At 33.4% G+C, this 19,104-nt stretch overlaps 1 protein-coding gene across 3 annotated transcripts in view; it reads left to right on the top strand.

The window, feature by feature from the left end:
• Window positions 1–1,021: 1,021 nt before the first annotated feature.
• The window catches only part of LOC127706361 (mRNA export factor-like), a 36,841-nt gene continuing 18,758 nt past the window's right edge, over window positions 1,022–19,104 (top strand). For all 3 annotated transcript variants that reach the window (XM_052210951.1, XM_052210945.1, XM_052210938.1), the window contains exons 1-5: window positions 1,022–1,097; window positions 5,455–5,538; window positions 6,199–6,297; window positions 9,804–9,896; window positions 18,676–18,762. In XM_052210951.1, coding sequence (XP_052066911.1) covers window positions 5,470–5,538; window positions 6,199–6,297; window positions 9,804–9,896; window positions 18,676–18,762 — 348 coding nt within the window. In that variant the 5' untranslated portion in view covers window positions 1,022–1,097; window positions 5,455–5,469. The remainder of the gene's footprint in view (window positions 1,098–5,454; window positions 5,539–6,198; window positions 6,298–9,803; window positions 9,897–18,675; window positions 18,763–19,104) is intronic.

Below are 19,104 nucleotides of genomic sequence, written 5' to 3'. Positions count from 1 at the left end.
AAGAACATGTCATAATGAACATGTGAATAGGATCAAGTTGACATAAACACAACTCCATTGTAATTTAATCTATCTTAACAAACAGAATAAACCTAGTATCGGACGGACTGACGGACGGCAGCACAGACCAGAAAAGATTATGCCCCACTACCGTAGGCGGTACATACAAATCCTAGTCACAAAGGTAAGAATGGCCAATTTTGTTTGAGGCTGATATTCAGACGATCCCCAGTAACAGCTATTTTAATTTCAATGTTCCCTCATTGTTGCACGTGACAAGAAGCCTTGATATTAGAACAGGCTCTGTAGCATAGCTGACGCACCTAAGCCTCACATTTAACAAAACAAGTTGACTAATTGCAACTAATGCACGAAGATACCAATGTAAATGACGAGTAATTTTTTCAAAGTTGAGTGGAATATTCGGTGTCTTCGGCTATGCACATATCTCGTCAGGAAGATTTTCTATATGTCGTTCCTCAAAATACAGATTTTGTTTCGTTTCGTAGTGTTTCGTTTCTCAATTTACATGTTTCGTTTCGTTTCGTCGTGTTTCGTTTCGTTTCGCCATGTTTCGTTTCGTTTCGCTCTGTTTCGTTTCTGTTCCGTTTCTCACTTTACCGGGACCCGAAATAGACAGTAAATACGAAACACAAAAATTTAAAAACATTGATAAACAAAATTTTAATCTGCTAACCGAGTCTCTGTGGTCCCAGCTGATATCCTAGCTTCTACTGCCTGGGACTATATTATACTAATAATAGTCTCAGTCCTCTATCGAAATCTTATTGTTAAAAATAAATGGGAAAAAATCTGCGTCCATGACCAAAGCGCATGCGTCCCTGGTTCGCGTTATTAGTGTCTACTTGGGCCAGGAATTACAGGGCTAGAAGAGGCGCACTTTGCAATTTGGTCTAGATAACATGCCAAATTGATCGGGATTGGTTTCAGATGGCCGGAATGTTTCAGAAAATATAGTACTAGACTGATTCCCTGTCCCTATCTGTTTCTCTCATATACCCGTATGTTGCAAGGGAGAGAACCAGCCTAATATAGTACTTCCGGTTTAAAAACTTACTTCCTGTGATGAAAAATTGGTACGAACTTTTGAACAGTTTGACTAAAATTCAAAGAAACTATTAGTGCTTGTTGTTTGTGTTATACAATTAATTTCATTTCTGTGATGATAAAATAATTTTAATGACACACACTCCGTATATATACCCAATTACCTTTTATATTCGTAAACGCAAGCAATGTTTCAACTTTCATTTTTCATTTTTATCATCACGCGTGAAAGTCAGCGAAAAATAATGAATAATAGAAAATCCGTTACTCCAGATAATTTTAATATGACAATATAACTTTTTATATGCCTTCATTACTAAAGAAGATAGTCTGTAATAAATTTTTATACAGATAAAGGAAGGACATCCAACACCTGAAATTAAATCACGTCATAATTTTCTTAAGAATAATCTGGATGCAAGTTAACTGTATTATGTATATCATTGAAAACTTGTATTATGTCAATCGCACCAAAATTTACAAACTCAGAGTCACACCATTGTCAATTTTTACAAATCTAAAGTCGTATCTATCCAAACTCATATTGGCTAGAGGTATAGGGGGAGGGTTGAGATCTCATAAACATGTTTAACCCCGCCGCATTTTTTGCGCCTGTCCCAAGTCAGGAGCCTCTAGCCTTTGTTAGTCTTGTATTATTTTTAATTTTAGTTTCTTGTGTACAATTTGGATTTTAGTATGGCGTTCATTATCACTGAACTAGTATATATATTTGTTTAGGGGCCAGCTGAAGGACGCCTCCGGGTGGGGGAATTTCTTGCTGCATTGAAGACCTGTTGGTGACCTTCTGCTGTTGTCTGTTCTATGGTCGGGTTGTTGTCTCTTTGACACATTCCCCATTTCCATTCTCAATTTTATCATACATTGTTTCGTCATAATCATCCTTAAAATGTACCATAGGCATAGTCATAGATGACTTTCGAACTCGTGCACTATCCCATAAATTTCCTATATGTATGTCACAATGCTAATGTTATTATGTCACAGTAAGAACCTTTTCATTACATAACCAATCAACATAAATATGCTGTGTATGTGCTTGAAAACATTTTGATTACAAAATGTATATGTGTAAATAAATTATCAGGTTGGGGTGGATCCTCATAAATGGGTACTTCCAGCAGACAGTATCCTCATTTATGGGTATTATACATGTACCCTAAAGCGGGTATCAATTTTCAGTGATTAAAATATAAACTTTGGATTTACAGATATTTTCTGTCCTGGCGCAAATATTCGGGTAAAGGACAACATTTTGCCTATTGATGACTGAAATAATCGGAAATATCATCAGGATAAAAGTTAACAGCCTGCAAAAAGTAGGATTTTTGGAGGCCATTATATTTTTATTCAGTTCTCATTTGAACTATTGTCTTAAAGGAATTATTTATATGAATATTTGCGCCATGACAGCTATCATGATGAAATTCAAAATTTGATTTTTTGTCACTGTAAATTGATACTCGATTTTGGGTATAATACCCATAAATAAGGATAGTACCCATTTATTAGGATCTCACCAACCTGTTTACATGTTGTATGTTGATGAAATTGTCAACAATAAAACATATATATATATATAAAATGTATGCTGTGTATGTGCTTGATATGGACTTTGCTCATTGTTGTAGGCCGTACGGTGACCTATAGTTGTTAATTTCTGTGTCATTTGGTCTCTTGTTGAGAGATGTCTCATTGGCAATCATACCACATCTTCTTTTTATATTGAAACCATTTAGATACTATGTGATTTGTTGTTGATGTTAGATGTTATGAATACATTAATAAAAGATCACTCTTTGTTTTCATGATCCCATTATACCTATATATATATATATAGCTACTAGTCAGGTAATAATCAGATGAACATCATATACTACACACATATAAACAAAGCTTACTTTAGGGTTACAATTTGGTCAGATTACATTCAAATTATTCAATTTCAAAGATGCTCCACTACAAATGAACTTTTGATTTATTCAGTTGTATTTGAAAATATATTTTCAAGTTTTAACAGTTTCATACCAACACATGATCAATGCGGGTGCATTTAAATGAGTTCTTACAAATTGTAGTGGCATGAGTTTGCAGATGTACAAATGTACGAGTTGCCTGTTGGTCGTACAGGTTGACATTGGTACAAATTTACAATGGTACACCTTTCATGAGTTAAATATACAGTTAACTCTTGTTAATCTCGAACTCGGTGGAGTCGAAATTTAAGATGAGTCGAAGTTTTCCCATCGTCCCGAACTTTGTTCCCCATAAATATAGGTGTTTTGACTCCTGGTGAGTCGAAATTTTTTGACTCTAACCAAATTTACGGTCCCAAAGTTTAACAAAAGCATTCAAACTGCATTTATTATCTCGAACTATAAAGACACATATGTTAAAACAAGACCTTGAGGATTTAAATGGATTGAAGAGTTCATCTGACAATACACTTGTAATTAAATTTCTGGTCACTGACCACTGTATATTGATTTATAACATTCTTTTTAACAAGCGTTTACCTAAGATTATCTTTGCTCACCATGAAAAATATTTAGTGATAAATTTAATGAAAAATTATTTAAAATGTTCTAAAAACAATTAACTGTAATCATATTATATTAATGAGCTCGGTTGTGCATTAAGGAAGGATTAAGACTTGGTGATTAACTCAAAACTACTCAATCTGTGTCTTTCATCGTTTTGTATTTTCTCTTGCAGAAAAAGATTGAAATAAAAGAAAATGAAAAGAAATCTAAATTTTCTAAAATATCTTGTATACGAAAATGAACAATTTTGTCAACTTTAAATCATGCTAAGATTGCTTAGAAAATTACTCTTTAGGCTAAAAACGTCACGAAAAAATTGTAACTTTACAGAAATAAATAATAAAAAAATCATGTAATTTTCATAAAATTATTAAGATAAAAGACTAACATATAGATCCATTTATCTCAGTCCAGAATATTGGTCCCCTACCCTTATTCATCTAGATTTATTTTAGCCTTACCAAGCTAAGCAAGAGATGTGTCCATTGGTCTTTCAAACTTCTGGTGTTTGTTTGAGTTGAACTACGGGTATCTCGAAATATTTCTCTGGTCTGGCTGACTTAGAGGAAACGAGAGTCAACTGTACTATAAATAAATAATTCCAATCCAATTTTGATTATTAAAAAAAAATGTTTTTTAAATGATTCAAGTCATACCTGTCAAATGTGACAGTAAACATGTACCCATGAATTTTATTGCATTGAGGAAAACAGTATCTTGTCAAAATGTGTTCAGATATTTTAAGTTTTTAAAGAACATGCTTCTTTAGGAGAGTAAATCTCCCTCAAATGAAGGATTTTTGCAGTGTAAAAAAATCATTTGATTGTGAATAAATACATTATACATTATATTTAAGATATCACAATGACATACTAAAGAAAAATACAAATAATAAAAAAATTACTTGTATCCTTCAAGGGAATATGTCTGTAATAGTAAATATTTTGGTGAGAGAATTTTTATGCCCCATTTATGGGCATTATGTTTTTCTGTCTGTGCATCCGTTCGTTCGTTCATTCGTTCGTCCGTCCGTTCTTCCGTCTGTCCCGTTAAAGTTTTTAGTCCAGGTAGTTTTTGATGAACATGATGAAGTTGAAGTCCAATCAACTTGAAACTTAGTACACATAGTCTCTATGATATGATCTTTCTAATTTTAATGCCAAATTAGAGTTTTGACCCCAATTTCACGGTCCACTGAACATAGAAAATGATAGTGCTAGTGTGGCATCCATGTACTATGGACACATTCTTGTTTTGGGATAATTTTATGCAAAAAAATAAAAGAAATTCATCAATTTAAGGGGTAAGAAGACAACTATAATAAAATTTTCAATACTTTGAAAATATCCGTCACTCGAGGAATATTTACTCATTTTGGTAGCTATTCTCTTTTTTGAGATGGGGTGCTGAATTTAAAGATTAGTGTGAAATTTATTCAATGGTAAAAATGTGCACATTTCTTCAAAATATTCACAAAAATGTGAACTACATGTACTGGTATGTAATGAAAAATATTTTCTATCATTTCTTTTTTAAGTGTATACCGGCTCATTGAATGGAGCTGATGTTGTATGGTGATCTGTTCTCAATGAAACTTTCTCAGGTTAGAATCTAGTACTCCTCCCCAAAATCAAATCAATTAACACCAAAAGAACTGAAAACCAGATTAAAAGATACTGTTATTCTCTATGCTTAATGGCAGCTACATGTACCTTGTCACAGAAGTGCACAAACCATGTTCAGGTAAGGCTTTGGTTACAGATACAAGCAGTAATTTTGATGAATGAATTGTATAGTGTTGCTCTCTTTTATTTTTTGTAAGCAGATAATTTAAAGAAAGATGTTTGGTGGAACCTCAGCATTCAGCACAACAGCAAGTACCAATGCTAATGCAATGAAAGATGTGGAGGTATGGTTATACATGTACAAAGACATTCAAATTATGTTGTTACATAAAACAACCACTTATTTATCATGTTTATCATTCCATTGAATTATGTGTTGGAAAATAGTAGAATGAAAAAGTACAGCATTTAAACTTATAGAACTTATCAAAGTAACACATGTAAATATTCTTTTTATCCAGAACGGATAATTTTATTAATCAGATCTGCGGGATATGTATCTGGTAACAGATAACAGCCAGAAAGCTACAAAAGTAGCACCAAACTTGCATGACATCATTTTGCCGTGGAAGAAGAACGTCCATGAAGGACGGAACTAGTCGGGCAATAATATTATTTCAGGCATTGTTAATATTCTTACTGCACAGTTACCTAACTGATTAAAGTAATATATTATACTTTTGACAAATTAATAGTATAGGTTATGTCGAAAACACATAATTAGCAGCGCAGCAGGCGCTGTTAATTATGTGTTTACGGCATTACCTAAATGCTTTTATTTGTCATAAATTTATTTGCACTGAAACACATAATCAATAAAGAAAGCTCTATTAGAGCTATTGTGTTATTATTCATATAATATACATATTGTATTATATTATATAATGCTAAAAATGTTTTGTTATATGGCATGGAGCATATATTTTGAGATTATTTTTTAACAGGTTCAGAGTCCTCCAGATGATAGTGTGAGCTGTATTAAGTTCTCTCCAACATCAACAGGGACATCCAGTTTTTTTATTGCTGGGAGTTGGGATAATAATGTAAGCTAAATGATATACATGATTCAATTGAAGGTTTAAGAGGATGGATACAATTGTACTTTTACAATTTACATAGAACCTTTAAGGCTTGTTGTGTTCACAGTAGCATTGTTATACACATATTCAAAGTTCCTGAGTCAACATGCTTCACCCAGTGTAGTCTTGTATTTCTATTATATTTTGTTATAATGTGCCTTAGGGGCCAATATCATACCTGTACTTTTGATTTCTAAACTGTTAAAATCTCACTTCAGAAATATTTGTAGTCCTACTTGTTTTTTATCTGTAAGATTGGAATTTCCGAATTATATTTAGTCAACACCCTGAATAATGACTTTTCCAAACTGATTTTAGCCAACCTTATATGCTATCATAGAATAATTCCATTTATACAAGAAAACATGAATTGAATTTAGTTCCTTGTTACCTTTTTGGTTTAATATTTCAATGTTTTTAGTTTTAATTACCAAAAATATTGGACAGTAGAACAGATCACACCAACAACATAAGCTTGTTATGTCCAAACCAAGTTTTCTTCCTTAAAATTAGAATATTACAAACTGAATTAGGTGCATCTTTCCTGTCAACATTTTAAAAACTTGTATATATGATAATAAATTTTACCCTCACTCTAGAAGTGTGGGCTATAATGTAATAAGGGCCCTGCCGAATGGCGGCCGCCCTATAGTCATCAGTCTGTCCGTCCGTCCGTAACAAATCGTGTCTGCTCTATATCTAGAGAACCGTTATGATTTCAAAGTTTATACTTGACATGTATATTAACCAACACCAGAGGGTGTGTCATAATGTATGTTCAACTTCCTAGGTCAAAGGTCAAGGTCAAAAACTGGTTTTAGTTGACAACCCCATGTTCTATGGTAATATCGTGTCCGCTCTATATCTTGAAAACCGCGTCCGTCCGTCCGTAACAAATCGTGTCCGCTCTATATCTAGAGAACCGTTATGATTTCAAAGTTTATACTTGACATGTATATTAACCAACACCAGAGGGTGTGTCATAATGTATGTTCAACTTCCTAGGTCAAAGGTCAAGGTCAAAAACTGGTTTTAGTTGACAACCCCATGTCCTATGGTAAAGATCGTGTCCACTCTATATCTTGAGAACCGGTATGATTTCAAAGTTTATACTTGATATGTATATAAACCAACACCAGAGGGTGTGTCATAATTTATGTACAACTTCCTAGGTCAAAGGTCAAGGTCAAAAACTTTGGTTTCAGTTGACAACCCCATTTTCAATGATAAAGATACAAATTTTTTACCACACATTATTCACAGCGGGGCCCAGAGAGATGGCTCCCATCTCAATGATATCTAGTTACCTTGTTCATCCTTCCATTCATCCTACAAATATTTTCGTCACATTTTTCTCAGAGACTACTGAACAGAATGACTTCATATTTGGTCAGCAGCTTGAAATTGATGAGTTGTAAAGTGTGAGCACCTTTCAAATATTTCAGATAACTACTTTCTGTATGCCAATACTTTTGAATTTTTCAATATTTTGAATGACTTCATATTTGTTCAGCAGTTAAACAGCAGTTAAACAGTGAATAGTTGTTATGGTGTGCACTTTTCAGATTTGACAGACACCTCCTTCCTGTATTGGGGTACTTTGAATTAAGAAGGGGGTATGCTTATCACAACATCACACATATTCTTGTTATTTCTGACATTAGTAACTTAAAAATCAGTTTTCCAAATTTTTTGATGCATTGAATATTTCTTTTAAACCTTTGACTTGAAAGGAATGATATTTTTATATTTCTTCAATTGTTGAAAGATTTTTATAGTCGTATATTGGTATGATGTTGGCGTCGTCGTCGTTGTCGTCGTCCGAAGACACATTGGTTTTCGCACTCTAACTTAAGTTGAAGTGAATGGATCTCTATGAAATTTTACCATAAGGTTCAATACCACAAAAGGAAGGTTGGGATTGATTTTGGGGGTTATGGTACCAAAAGTTAAGGAATATGGGGCCAAAAATAAGCATTTTTGTAACTTCCAGACATAACTTGTGTGTTAGTGTATGGATCTCTCTGACATTGTACCACAAGGTTCCATATCACAAAGGGAATGCTGGGATTGATTTTGGGGGTAATTGCCTCAAAATTTTAGGAATTAGGGGCCAAAAAAGGGCAAAAACAAGCATTTTTCTAGTTTCATGATAATAATTTGTGTGTTAGTGTATGGATCTTTCTGAAATTGTACTACAAGGTTCCATATCACAAAAGAAAAGCGGGAATAGAGTTTGGGGATAATTGCCCAAAACGTTTAGGAATAAGGGGCCAAAAATAAGCATTTTTCTAGTTTCCAGACAATAACTTGTGTTCAAGTGTATGGATCTCTCTGAAATTGTACTGCAATGTACCATACCACAAAGGGAAGGCTGGGATTGATTTTTGGGGTAATTGCCTCAAAATATTAGGAATAAGGGGCCAAAAAGGGGCAAAAAACAAGCATTTTTCTAGTTTCAGGACAATAACTTGTGTGTAAGTGTAGGGATCTTTATGAAATTGTACTACAAGGTTCCATATCACAAAGGGAAAGCTGGGTTTGAGTTTGGGGGTAATTGTCCTAAATGTTTAGGAATTTGGGGCCAAAAAGGCGCCTAAAAACAAGCATTTTCTAGTTTCCAGACAATAACTTGTGTTCAAGTGTATGGATCTCTCTGAAATTGTACTGCAAGGTACCATACCACAAAGGGAAGGCTGAGATTTAGTTTGGGGGTGATGAATCATAAGGGGGTTAAAAAAATTTGGGGGAGGGATTTTTTTTTCTTTAAAATTTTCCATTTTAAATTGGTTATTTCTGATTTATATATAAAAGCAAATAATAATGATATGGTTTGAAAAGGTAAATTAAAATTTTTTAAGTTCTTGGACCAAATTCATTCTGTGTCAGAAACCTATGCTGTGTCAAATATTTAATCACAATCCAAATTCAGTGCTGTATCAAGCTTGAATGTTGTGTCCATACTTTCCCCAACTGTTCAGGGTTCGACCTCTGCGGTTGTATCAAGCTGCGCCCAGTGGAGCATTTTGTTGTGATTTATCTATATTAACGGAATAGGAATTTCTAGCTTGCTATTGTAAATTCAGAAATTATTGTGAGGTTTTTATAAAGCGAATAATGCAACTGGGTGAGTATTGCAATAATAAGAACTTGCATTCTGATAACTGAAACATAGACCTGTATGCAGATTTTTTCCAAATCCAAATAATTAAAGTCGCATATTGTCCGTTCTTGAAAAATCGCAATAATAAATGCATGCAATAATTTCTGAATATACAGTAGTTGATTTTAGCCCATTATGATTTTATTTTAAGTCCCATTTTGTGTAGCTTTAAGTTAAATGGTCTTGAAATTTTTTTCTGTTAGCTTGCTTCATGTATATTAAGTTGTTTTATTTGATCCCTTAACTACATGATATATCTTGTATATATGTCATCTTCTCATGTAATGAACTTCTCATGATACTTCAGGTCAGATGTTGGGAAGTAACACACCAAGGGCAGACAATACCTAAAGCTCAACAGACACATACAGGTCCTGTCTTAGACTGTGACTGGAGTGATGTAAGTACCTTAAGCTCAACAGACACATACAGGTCCTGTCTTAGACTGTGACTGGAGTGAGGTAAGTACCTTAAGCTCAACAGACACATACAGGTCCTGTCTTAGACTGTGACTGGAGTGATGTAAGTACCTTAAGCTCAACAGACACATACAAGTCCTGTCTAAGACTGTGACTGGAGTGAGGTAAGTAACTTAAGCTCAACAGACACATACAGGTCCTGTCTTAGACTGTGACTGGAGTGAGGTAAGTACCTTAAGCTCAACAGACACATACAGGTCCTGTCTTAGACTGTGACTGGAGTGAGGTAAGTACCTTAAGCTCAACAGACACATACAGGTCCTGTCTTAGACTGTGACTGGAATGATGTAAGTACCTTTAAAGAGAGGCGAAAGATACCAAAGGGACATTCAAAGTCGAAAATAAACTGACAACGCCATGGCTAAAAAAGAAAAAGACCAATAGACAAACAATAGTACACAAAACGCAACATAGAAAACTAAAGACTGAGCAACACGAACCCCACCAAACACTGGGGGTGATCTCAGGTGCTCCCAAAGGGTAAGCAGATCCTGCTCCACATGTGGCACCCATCCTTAAGCTCAACAGACACATATAGGTCCTGTCTTGTGAGGTAGACAAATGGTTATAATGAACTTTCTTGTAATAAAGCTTAAAGGTTTGCAGCAAAAGTTTTGTCTTGAATTGCCACAAAATTTATGTTTTCCATTAAATACAATGTTTCAATAAATATAATGTCTGTGAATGATGTTTCTTCATTGTATTGGTACAAAAAGACATTGTTGAAGGCAGTACCATGACCTTCTACATCATATGTTCTCATGAGAGTTGTCTCATTTGCAATCATACGACATTTTCTTATTTTCAGTTCCCTACCGACGAAGTCGAAGGAGACTAGGTTTGCACTCCATCTGTCTGTCTGTCCATCCGTCAGTCCGGCAAATCAGTTTTCCACACTTTTTTTCTGCTTGCTTGGAGATATTGATTTGATATTTGGTGTATTGTTTTATCATGACAAGTTACAAATTGAATACAAACTTTGTTGTGGTCTGATGATTTTGTGCAGAGTTATGGTCCTTGGACTTAGAAAATTCACTCAAATAATCAGTTTTCCACACTTTTTTTTCGTCATGCTTGAAGATATTGATTTGATAATTGGTATATAGTTTTATCATGACAAGTTACAGATTGAGTACGAATTTTGTTCTGGTCAGATGATTTTGTGCAGAGTTATGGTCCTTGGACTTAAAAAATTCATTTAAATAATCACTTTTTTTCGTCATGCTTGAAGATATTGACTTGATATTTGTTATATAGTTTACACCATGACAAGTTATAGATCAAGTTAGCATTTTGTTCCAATACAACGAATTTTTAACCAGTAGGGGACTATGTATTGCCAAGCAATACTCTCAGAATGCTTGTTATTTCTATTTTATGCATTTTCTTAGCTGGTTTGATATTATTGCATTTTGAAATTTCTTAATACATACCAATCTTTGGAAAAGGGGTGATAAACCTTAAACATAGGGCGAAAATGGAATAAATTTCAGGACATTTATTAACCTTACAATAAGTCTATCTACCTCTCTTTTTGCGTGAACCCCTGAGGGTTTCTTTCTATGGCCACCTTTCATATACATGCGCAATAGCTTATTATTTGACCTGTTGAATCGTTAGCATCTTAAAGTTGCTATAGAGATATGTTACATATGATGCGAAATTTATTATGACGCAAGCTACTTTAATAAGCATTTGAATACTTCCTTGCACGCAATTACAAGCTGCTAATATTTACCTTACAAATACGCGTAGTTATTCTTATTAGAGTCAAACGTTGAAACCAGCTGTGTTTAGATATGAGATAAGATTTCAAGTAAACAATGCGATTTATATTCGAAACGAGATTTGTTAAAACTAAAATCTATAAAAGAAGTATTACTAGCATTTCACTTAAGATTCCGAGTCTAGGGAAAAAGTTACATAATGTACTAAGCAGGCTATTTCATAATTTTCATACCTCAACGTCCTTGTGGGACTAACTAAAGGACAATACTGAAATTAAAATGAAGTCTTTCTTGCACTTTATTGAAATTTTACGTCTAGGATAGACCAAGGACGTATATAATCTAAATTGATATACGTCCTTGAATAGTTTTTATTATACGACCACAAAAAATTTTTGCGGTCGTATATTGGTATGACGTTGGCGTCGTCGTCGTCGTCGTTGTCCGGCGTCGTCGTCCGAAGACACATTGGTTTTCGCACTCTAACTTTAGTTTAAGTGAATGGATCTCTTTGAAATTTTACCATAAGGTTCAATACCACAAAAGGAAGGTGGGGATTGATTTTGGGGGTTATGGTACCAACAGTTAAGGAATTAGGGGCCAAAAATAAGCATTTTCTAGTTTCCAGACAATAACTGTGGAACGGTGTATGGATCTCTCTGAAATCATACTACAAGTTTCCATACCACAAAGGGATGGTTAGGATTTGCTTTGGGGGTTATGGCTCAAACCGTTTAGGAATTAGGGGCCAAAAAGGGGGAAAAACAAGGTTGTCCTGGTTAATGGACAAATACTTTAGTACAAAACATAATTTAAAGCAGTGTAAGGGAGATAAATCAAATACATCATTGAAATTATCTCCCTTACACTGCTTTTAAATTATGTATAAAGTAATGGTTAATGAACAATTAAGATAATTTAAAACAGTGTAAGGGAGGTAATCCAAATACAACGTTTTGGTTACTTCCCTTACACTGCTTTTAAATTATGTTTAAAGAAATGCATATTTATAAAGGAAGACCAGTAAAAATATCTGCAAATGTTGCATCTTTTTTTTTTACAAAAAAATCCATATGAAAGATTTGACACTATATTTTAAATTTTATTATAAAATAGATTAAGTTAGCACTATGGTAAATTTAAATGGGTAATTATGGTTGCAAACTCCATTGGAAATTTGAATTGGGATTATGACCATATCTTGAGGGAAAGAATTTTTTTGGGGGAAAAAAAAGGGGGGGGTGGTAAAAAGAAATTGGGGGGGTCAATTTTTTCTCATTTCAGATTTCAGAAATTAAAAAGAATTATTCTTCAAATATTATTTTTTTTTCTAATTTCAAATATTGAAAAATTTCAAGAAGTAATCTTTAATTGCACAGTATGGCGCATTAGATTTGTAAAATCTTTGACCACATTTATTTATTTGTTATGCTGAATCTAACCGTGTATTTAGATTTTTAATTTTGGGTCCAGTTTTTCAAATTGGTCTACATTAAGGTCCAAAGGGTCCAAAATTAAACTTTGTTTGATTTTAACAAAAATTGAATATATGGGTTCTTTGATATGCTGAATCTAAACATGTATTTAGATTTTTGATTTTTGGCCCAGTTTTCAAATTGGTCCAAATTGGGGTCCAAAATTAAACTTTGTTTGATTTCAACAAAAATTGAGTATATGGGGTTCTTTGATATGCTGAATCTAACCATGTATTTAGATTTTTTATTTGTGGACCCCGTTATCAAATTGGTTCATATTGAGGTCAAAAGGGTCCAAAATTAAACTTCGTTTGATTTCATCAAAAATTGAATTATTGGGGTTCTTTGATATGCCAAATATAACCGTGTATTTAGATTTTTAATTTTGGGTCCTGTTTTTTAAATTGGTCTACATTAAGGTCCAAAGGGTCCAAAATTAAACTTAGTTTGATTTTAACAAAAATTGAATTCTTGGGGTTCTATGATATGCTGAATCTAAACATGTGTTTAGATTTTTGATTATGGGCCCAGTTTTCAAGTTGGTCCAAGTTGGGGTCCAAAATTAAACTTTGTTTGATTTCAACAAAAATTGAATATATGGGGTTCTTTGATATGCTGAATCTAAACATGTATTTATATTTTAGATTTTTGGCCCAGTTTTCAAGTTGGTCCAAGTTGGGGTCCAAAATTAAACTTTGTTTGATTTCAACAAAAATTGAATATATTGGGTTCTTTGATATGCTGAATCTAACCATGTATTTAGATTTTTTATTTGTGGGCCCGCTATCAAATTGGTTCATATTTAGGTCAAAAGGGTCCAAAATTAAACTTTGTTTGATTTCATCAAAAATTGTCTTATTGGGGTTCTTTGATATGCCAAATCTAACCGTGTTTTTAGATTCTTAATTTTGGGTCCCGTTTTTTAAATTGGTCTACATTAAGGTCCAAGGGGTCCAAAATTAAACTTGGTTTGATTTTAACAAAAATTGAATTCTTGGGGTTCTTTGATATGCTGAATCTAAACATGTGTTTATATTTTTGATTATGGGCTCAGTTTTCAAGTTGGTCCAAGTTGGGGTTCAAAATTAAACTTTTTTTGATTTCAACAAAAATTGAATATATGGGGTTCTTTGATATGCTGAATCTAACCATGTATTTAGATTTTTTATTTGTGGGCCCTGCTATCAAATTGGTTCATATTGAGGTCAAAAGGGTCCAAAATTAAACTTTGTTTGATTTCATCAAAAATTGAATTATTGGGGTTCTTTGATATTCCAAATCTTACCATCTATTTAGATTTTTAATTTTGGGTCCCGTTTTTTTAAATTGGTCTACATTAAGGTCCAAAGGGTCAAAAATTGAACTTAGTTTGATTTTAACAAAAATTGAATTCTTGGGGTTCTTTGATATGCTGAATCTAAACATGTGTTTAGATTTTTTATTATGGGCCCAGTTTTCAAGTTGGTCCAAGTTGGGGTCCAAAATTAAACTTTGTTTGATTTCAACAAAAATTGAATATATGGGGTTCTTTGATATGCTGAATCTAACCATGTATTTTGATTTTGGACATTGGACCATAATAGGTAAATTAAAAAAATTCAAGTTCTTAGACCACATTCTTTCTGTGTCAGAAACCTATGCTGTGTCAAATATTTAATCACAATCCAAATTCAGAGCTGTATCAAGCTTGAATGTTGTGTCCATACTTGCCCCAACTGTTCAGGGTTCGACCTCTGCGGTCGTATCAAGCTGCGCCCAGCGAAGCATTTTATTTTCTTTTAAAATTGCAATTTTCTTTGTTTAAATATTGCAACGTTATTTCCTTATCAAATGTCTATTAATTAATAGACACCGAGTGTTGACAGATGCAGGCAGAGATAAGAAAAATTAATTTCTATTTATAGTTATCTTGGTCAGGGAACAGATTATCTAACTATATGTTCGGCCTGTAGTAATTAATGTTCTTCAAAATGTTCGTCAAAATAAAAATAAATAATTATTATTTCATAAATACGATCAGATGATAAATTTTGAGGTATGTCCAGTGCACGATGTAGTGACGATATCGCCGATATTGTCAACTTCGTTCATGATTTATACCTGCTCGCAACATTGTCTTACTTGTTGTCTACATCGTTGATATCGCAGATATCGCAATGTTAACAACATCGTGACGACATCGTCTACATCGTCCCCCTTTCCTGTCTACATCGTTGACATCGCCTACATCGTTTTCAATTTCAAATAATGTATTTATATTACGCCTGTGTCAATGTTCTTAATAGTAGAACTTATTTTGACAGTTTTTTAATGTTTGCAAATCTCTATCCTCCTCCTCCTCCTTCTCCTCCTCCTCCTTCTCCTCCTCCTCCTTCTCCTCCTCCTCCTTCTTCTCCTCCTCCTCCTCATCCTCCTCCTCCTCCTCCTCCTCAACATCTTTGCGATGTTGACATTATAGATAACGTAGTAATACAGTGTTTTGACATTGTCTTTTTCGCGATGTCGGCAATGCCAACCATGCAGAGACAAGATGATGAAAGGATATCGACAAAGTAGTACAACACAATGTCGACATCGTTGTATTCAAAATTAACAATGTAAACACGAGTAATGTGTTAGTGATATCGGCAATGTCAACGATGTAGACAAGAGTATGAAACGATATCGACAACGTTAACGTTGTACAACATCGTGTCGACATTGTCTACTTCGCGATATCGTCAAAGTCAACAATGTAGACAAGAGTATGAAACGATATCGACAACATTGTACAATATTGTGTCGACATTGTCTACTTCGCGATATCGTCAATGTCAACGATGTAGATTAGAGTATGAATCGATATCGACAACGTTGTACAATATTGTGTCGACATTGCCTACTTTGCGATGTCGACAATATCGGTACTACTTTGTACACTGGACATGAATGTGAATTTTCGGTTTTAATATATTAAGTACGAAAATGTAAAATAGTGTAAGAAGATTTTGAGCCATCTCACTGATCAGTAAGCTACACAGTGCCCCCAAATGACCAGTATAAAACTATTCAGCAAGAGAGAAAAAGGATAGCCGAGTCAATGTAAGAAACCTACTAGGCAACTTCAGTTCAATTTCAATATCTCAATTATTCTAATGGATTTGTCAAATGTCAGGGAATATCTTTTTAAATGTGGTAGGAAGACAACTCTCCATCAAAACACAGTGTAGTCAAAATTAGCAATTATAGGTTATAATTCAGCCTTCAGCACAAAAGCTTGGCTCACATTGGACAGCATCCTCCCGAGGGCCCCAAAACACTGTTATTAATTAATTTAAACAGGAAAAAACAAACAGATCTAATTTAACTTCAAACCAGAAACAAAAAGCAAATATGAACTGCACCAAAAAATAGACAACCACTAAACAACATGCTTCGGACTTGGGACATGTGCTTATGAATACACCTGGTTTAAAAGAATTTACATACATACCATAAGACAGTAGTGTAATGTTACCATGTAAAAGACACCCTTTAATATTTAATGAAAAAATCGTGTTCAGATAAAAAAAAATCGTAAGGGTTCCGCGGAACCCAGTGTCTCGCCTACTTTTGCTGTAAATCGCAGGCTCAACAAAAATGAGGAAAAACATCAATAAAAATATTCCTCTCAATACTATTTTTTTTTATTATAAGAAGCTTCTGTCCAAGTTTGGTAAAAATCCAGGATAGTTTATAAATCTAAAAAATTTAACTTCAGACTGCATGTAATGTTAACTGGAAGAAAAACTAAGTCCATTTATAAGTTAAATACAGATAAACAGGTACAAAATTTTAACAAAAAATTTCCTTCTAGATACTAGCTTTTAATCATAAACAAGCTTCTGTCCAAGTTTGGTACAAATCCAGGATAGTATAAGAAAGTTATTAAAATTCAAAAAAAACTTTAACCTCAGAGTGAATGTATTGTATCCCAGCAGAAAACTAAGTCCATTTATAAGTAAAATACAAAAAAAATTGAATTTATTTTTACAAAATTTACTTCTGGATACTATCTTATGATCATAAACAAGCTTCTGTCCAAGTTTGGTACAAATCCAGGATTGTTTAAGAAAGTTATAATTTTACAAACTTTAACCACAGAGTGAATGTATTGTTTCCCAGCAGAAAAAACTAAGTCCATATATAAGTAAAATACGGAAAAATGGAATTTTATTCTTACAAAATTTACTTCTGGATACTATCTTATGATCATAAACAAGCTTCTGTCCAAGTTTGGTACAAATCCAGAATAGTTTAAGAAAATTATTAAAATTTCAAAAACTTTAACCACAGAGTGAATATTTGTGGACGCCACCGCCAACGACACCGACGGAATGTAGAATCGCTTTGTCTCGCTTTTTCGACTAAAGTCGAAGGCTCGACAAAAAGGAACACCTTACAACAGTTCATAACTGTGACCTTTAAACAAACTCATATTTAGGTGATGGGTATACTGATCAGTGGTAATTTCAGGTTTGACCATGCTAGTTTTTTTGTTGTTTTCAATTTTGTTTGTTTGTTTATAAGTACAAGGTGCATAAGCTGTTTTGTCTAGGCTATAAATATCTTTTTTAATGAATTGGTTGCGGTCATCAAGGTGAAGAGGATACAGTGCGATTCAAATTGTATATATTTACAATTAAACTTGCAGGCCTTTTTTCATGACCCACAATTTAAAATATAGAAAACATCAAAATAAAAAGGGACATCTGGAAAATATCTTCAAAGCGAGTTAAAGGTTTTAAAAGTGTTTGTTTTTAACAAAAGAGGTTTATCATCTAAAACTTTTAAAAGCATACACAAAGCACAGAACTTAAAATTGCCAATGCTTGCTACCCTAAGCATACAAAAACCTTGAAGAGAAGGAGTAAGGATCTTAATAATGATCAATATCAAGCCATTGTTCAAATAACCATGAACATATCTCAAATTCCAATGAAAACGGCTATTTTACAGGTTCATGTATTGCATTTCTTAATCACATATAATCATTAATTGATTAAATTTCTTCACATTTGCATTTGAACTTTAGCCTAAAAACTAACTCTAATTTAAAAACAAAAGCATCTTAGAATGGAACATCAAGTGGGTGACTTAACATGATGTCTTTTGGGAGAGAGGAGAGAAAAAAATATTCCTTTAACAAGAATATTTCACCCCACATTGAACAGTATTTACTTTAAGTAAACAGTCACTGTCAGTTTCTAATTCTTATATAACAAATATGATATAAAACAATAAATCTTTTTTTTTAAACAATTATCTTATATCTAATGCCAAACAAGCATTTGGGTTTACGATTGCATTTCTTTTTTTAAAGAAAGCAACTTGTTAATTCTTTGATTGATATGTTTATGCATTTGGCACAGTAAATATAAGGTTGTGTGAATAATGCTCAGTAGATTTAGATCATTGACAGACTTTCAGAATTCATTTTGTTGCAAGTTGTAAAAACTGTTACGTTATATATTTTACAGGATGGAACCAAAGTGTTTACTGCATCTGTTGATAAAACAGTCAAAATGTGGGACTTAAACAGTAACCAGGCTGTACAAGTAGCACAGGTAATTACTTTCTATATATGTACCTTTATGACGATCATATTATGGTATATCTTTGCCAGCTGTTTGTATGTCCAGCTAAAAACATATTACACACTAACTAAAGTATGCATAACTTCTATGTAATTTGGTCTCTGGTAGAGAGTTGTTGCATTGGCAAGCCTACCAAATCATATTTTTAAAATAATGGGATTAACTAAAACTTTTCCAACTGAATAAAAATGTATAAGTTTTAATCTTTGAATAAAAGTAAAAAAAAATTTTAAATGTTGAAACTCGTGTATGCTGTCATCAATTTTAGTTACCTTGATGTTCAAGTGTTGTGTGACTTCAATCATCAAGAAC

Source organism: Mytilus californianus, unplaced genomic scaffold (assembly GCF_021869535.1).
Source record: "Mytilus californianus isolate M0D057914Y unplaced genomic scaffold, xbMytCali1.0.p SCAF_1, whole genome shotgun sequence".
In the NCBI taxonomy this organism is placed as follows: Eukaryota; Metazoa; Mollusca; class Bivalvia; order Mytilida; family Mytilidae; genus Mytilus; species Mytilus californianus.
Note: the sequence above shows the minus strand (reverse complement) of the source record. Positions and strands in the feature narration are given on the sequence as shown.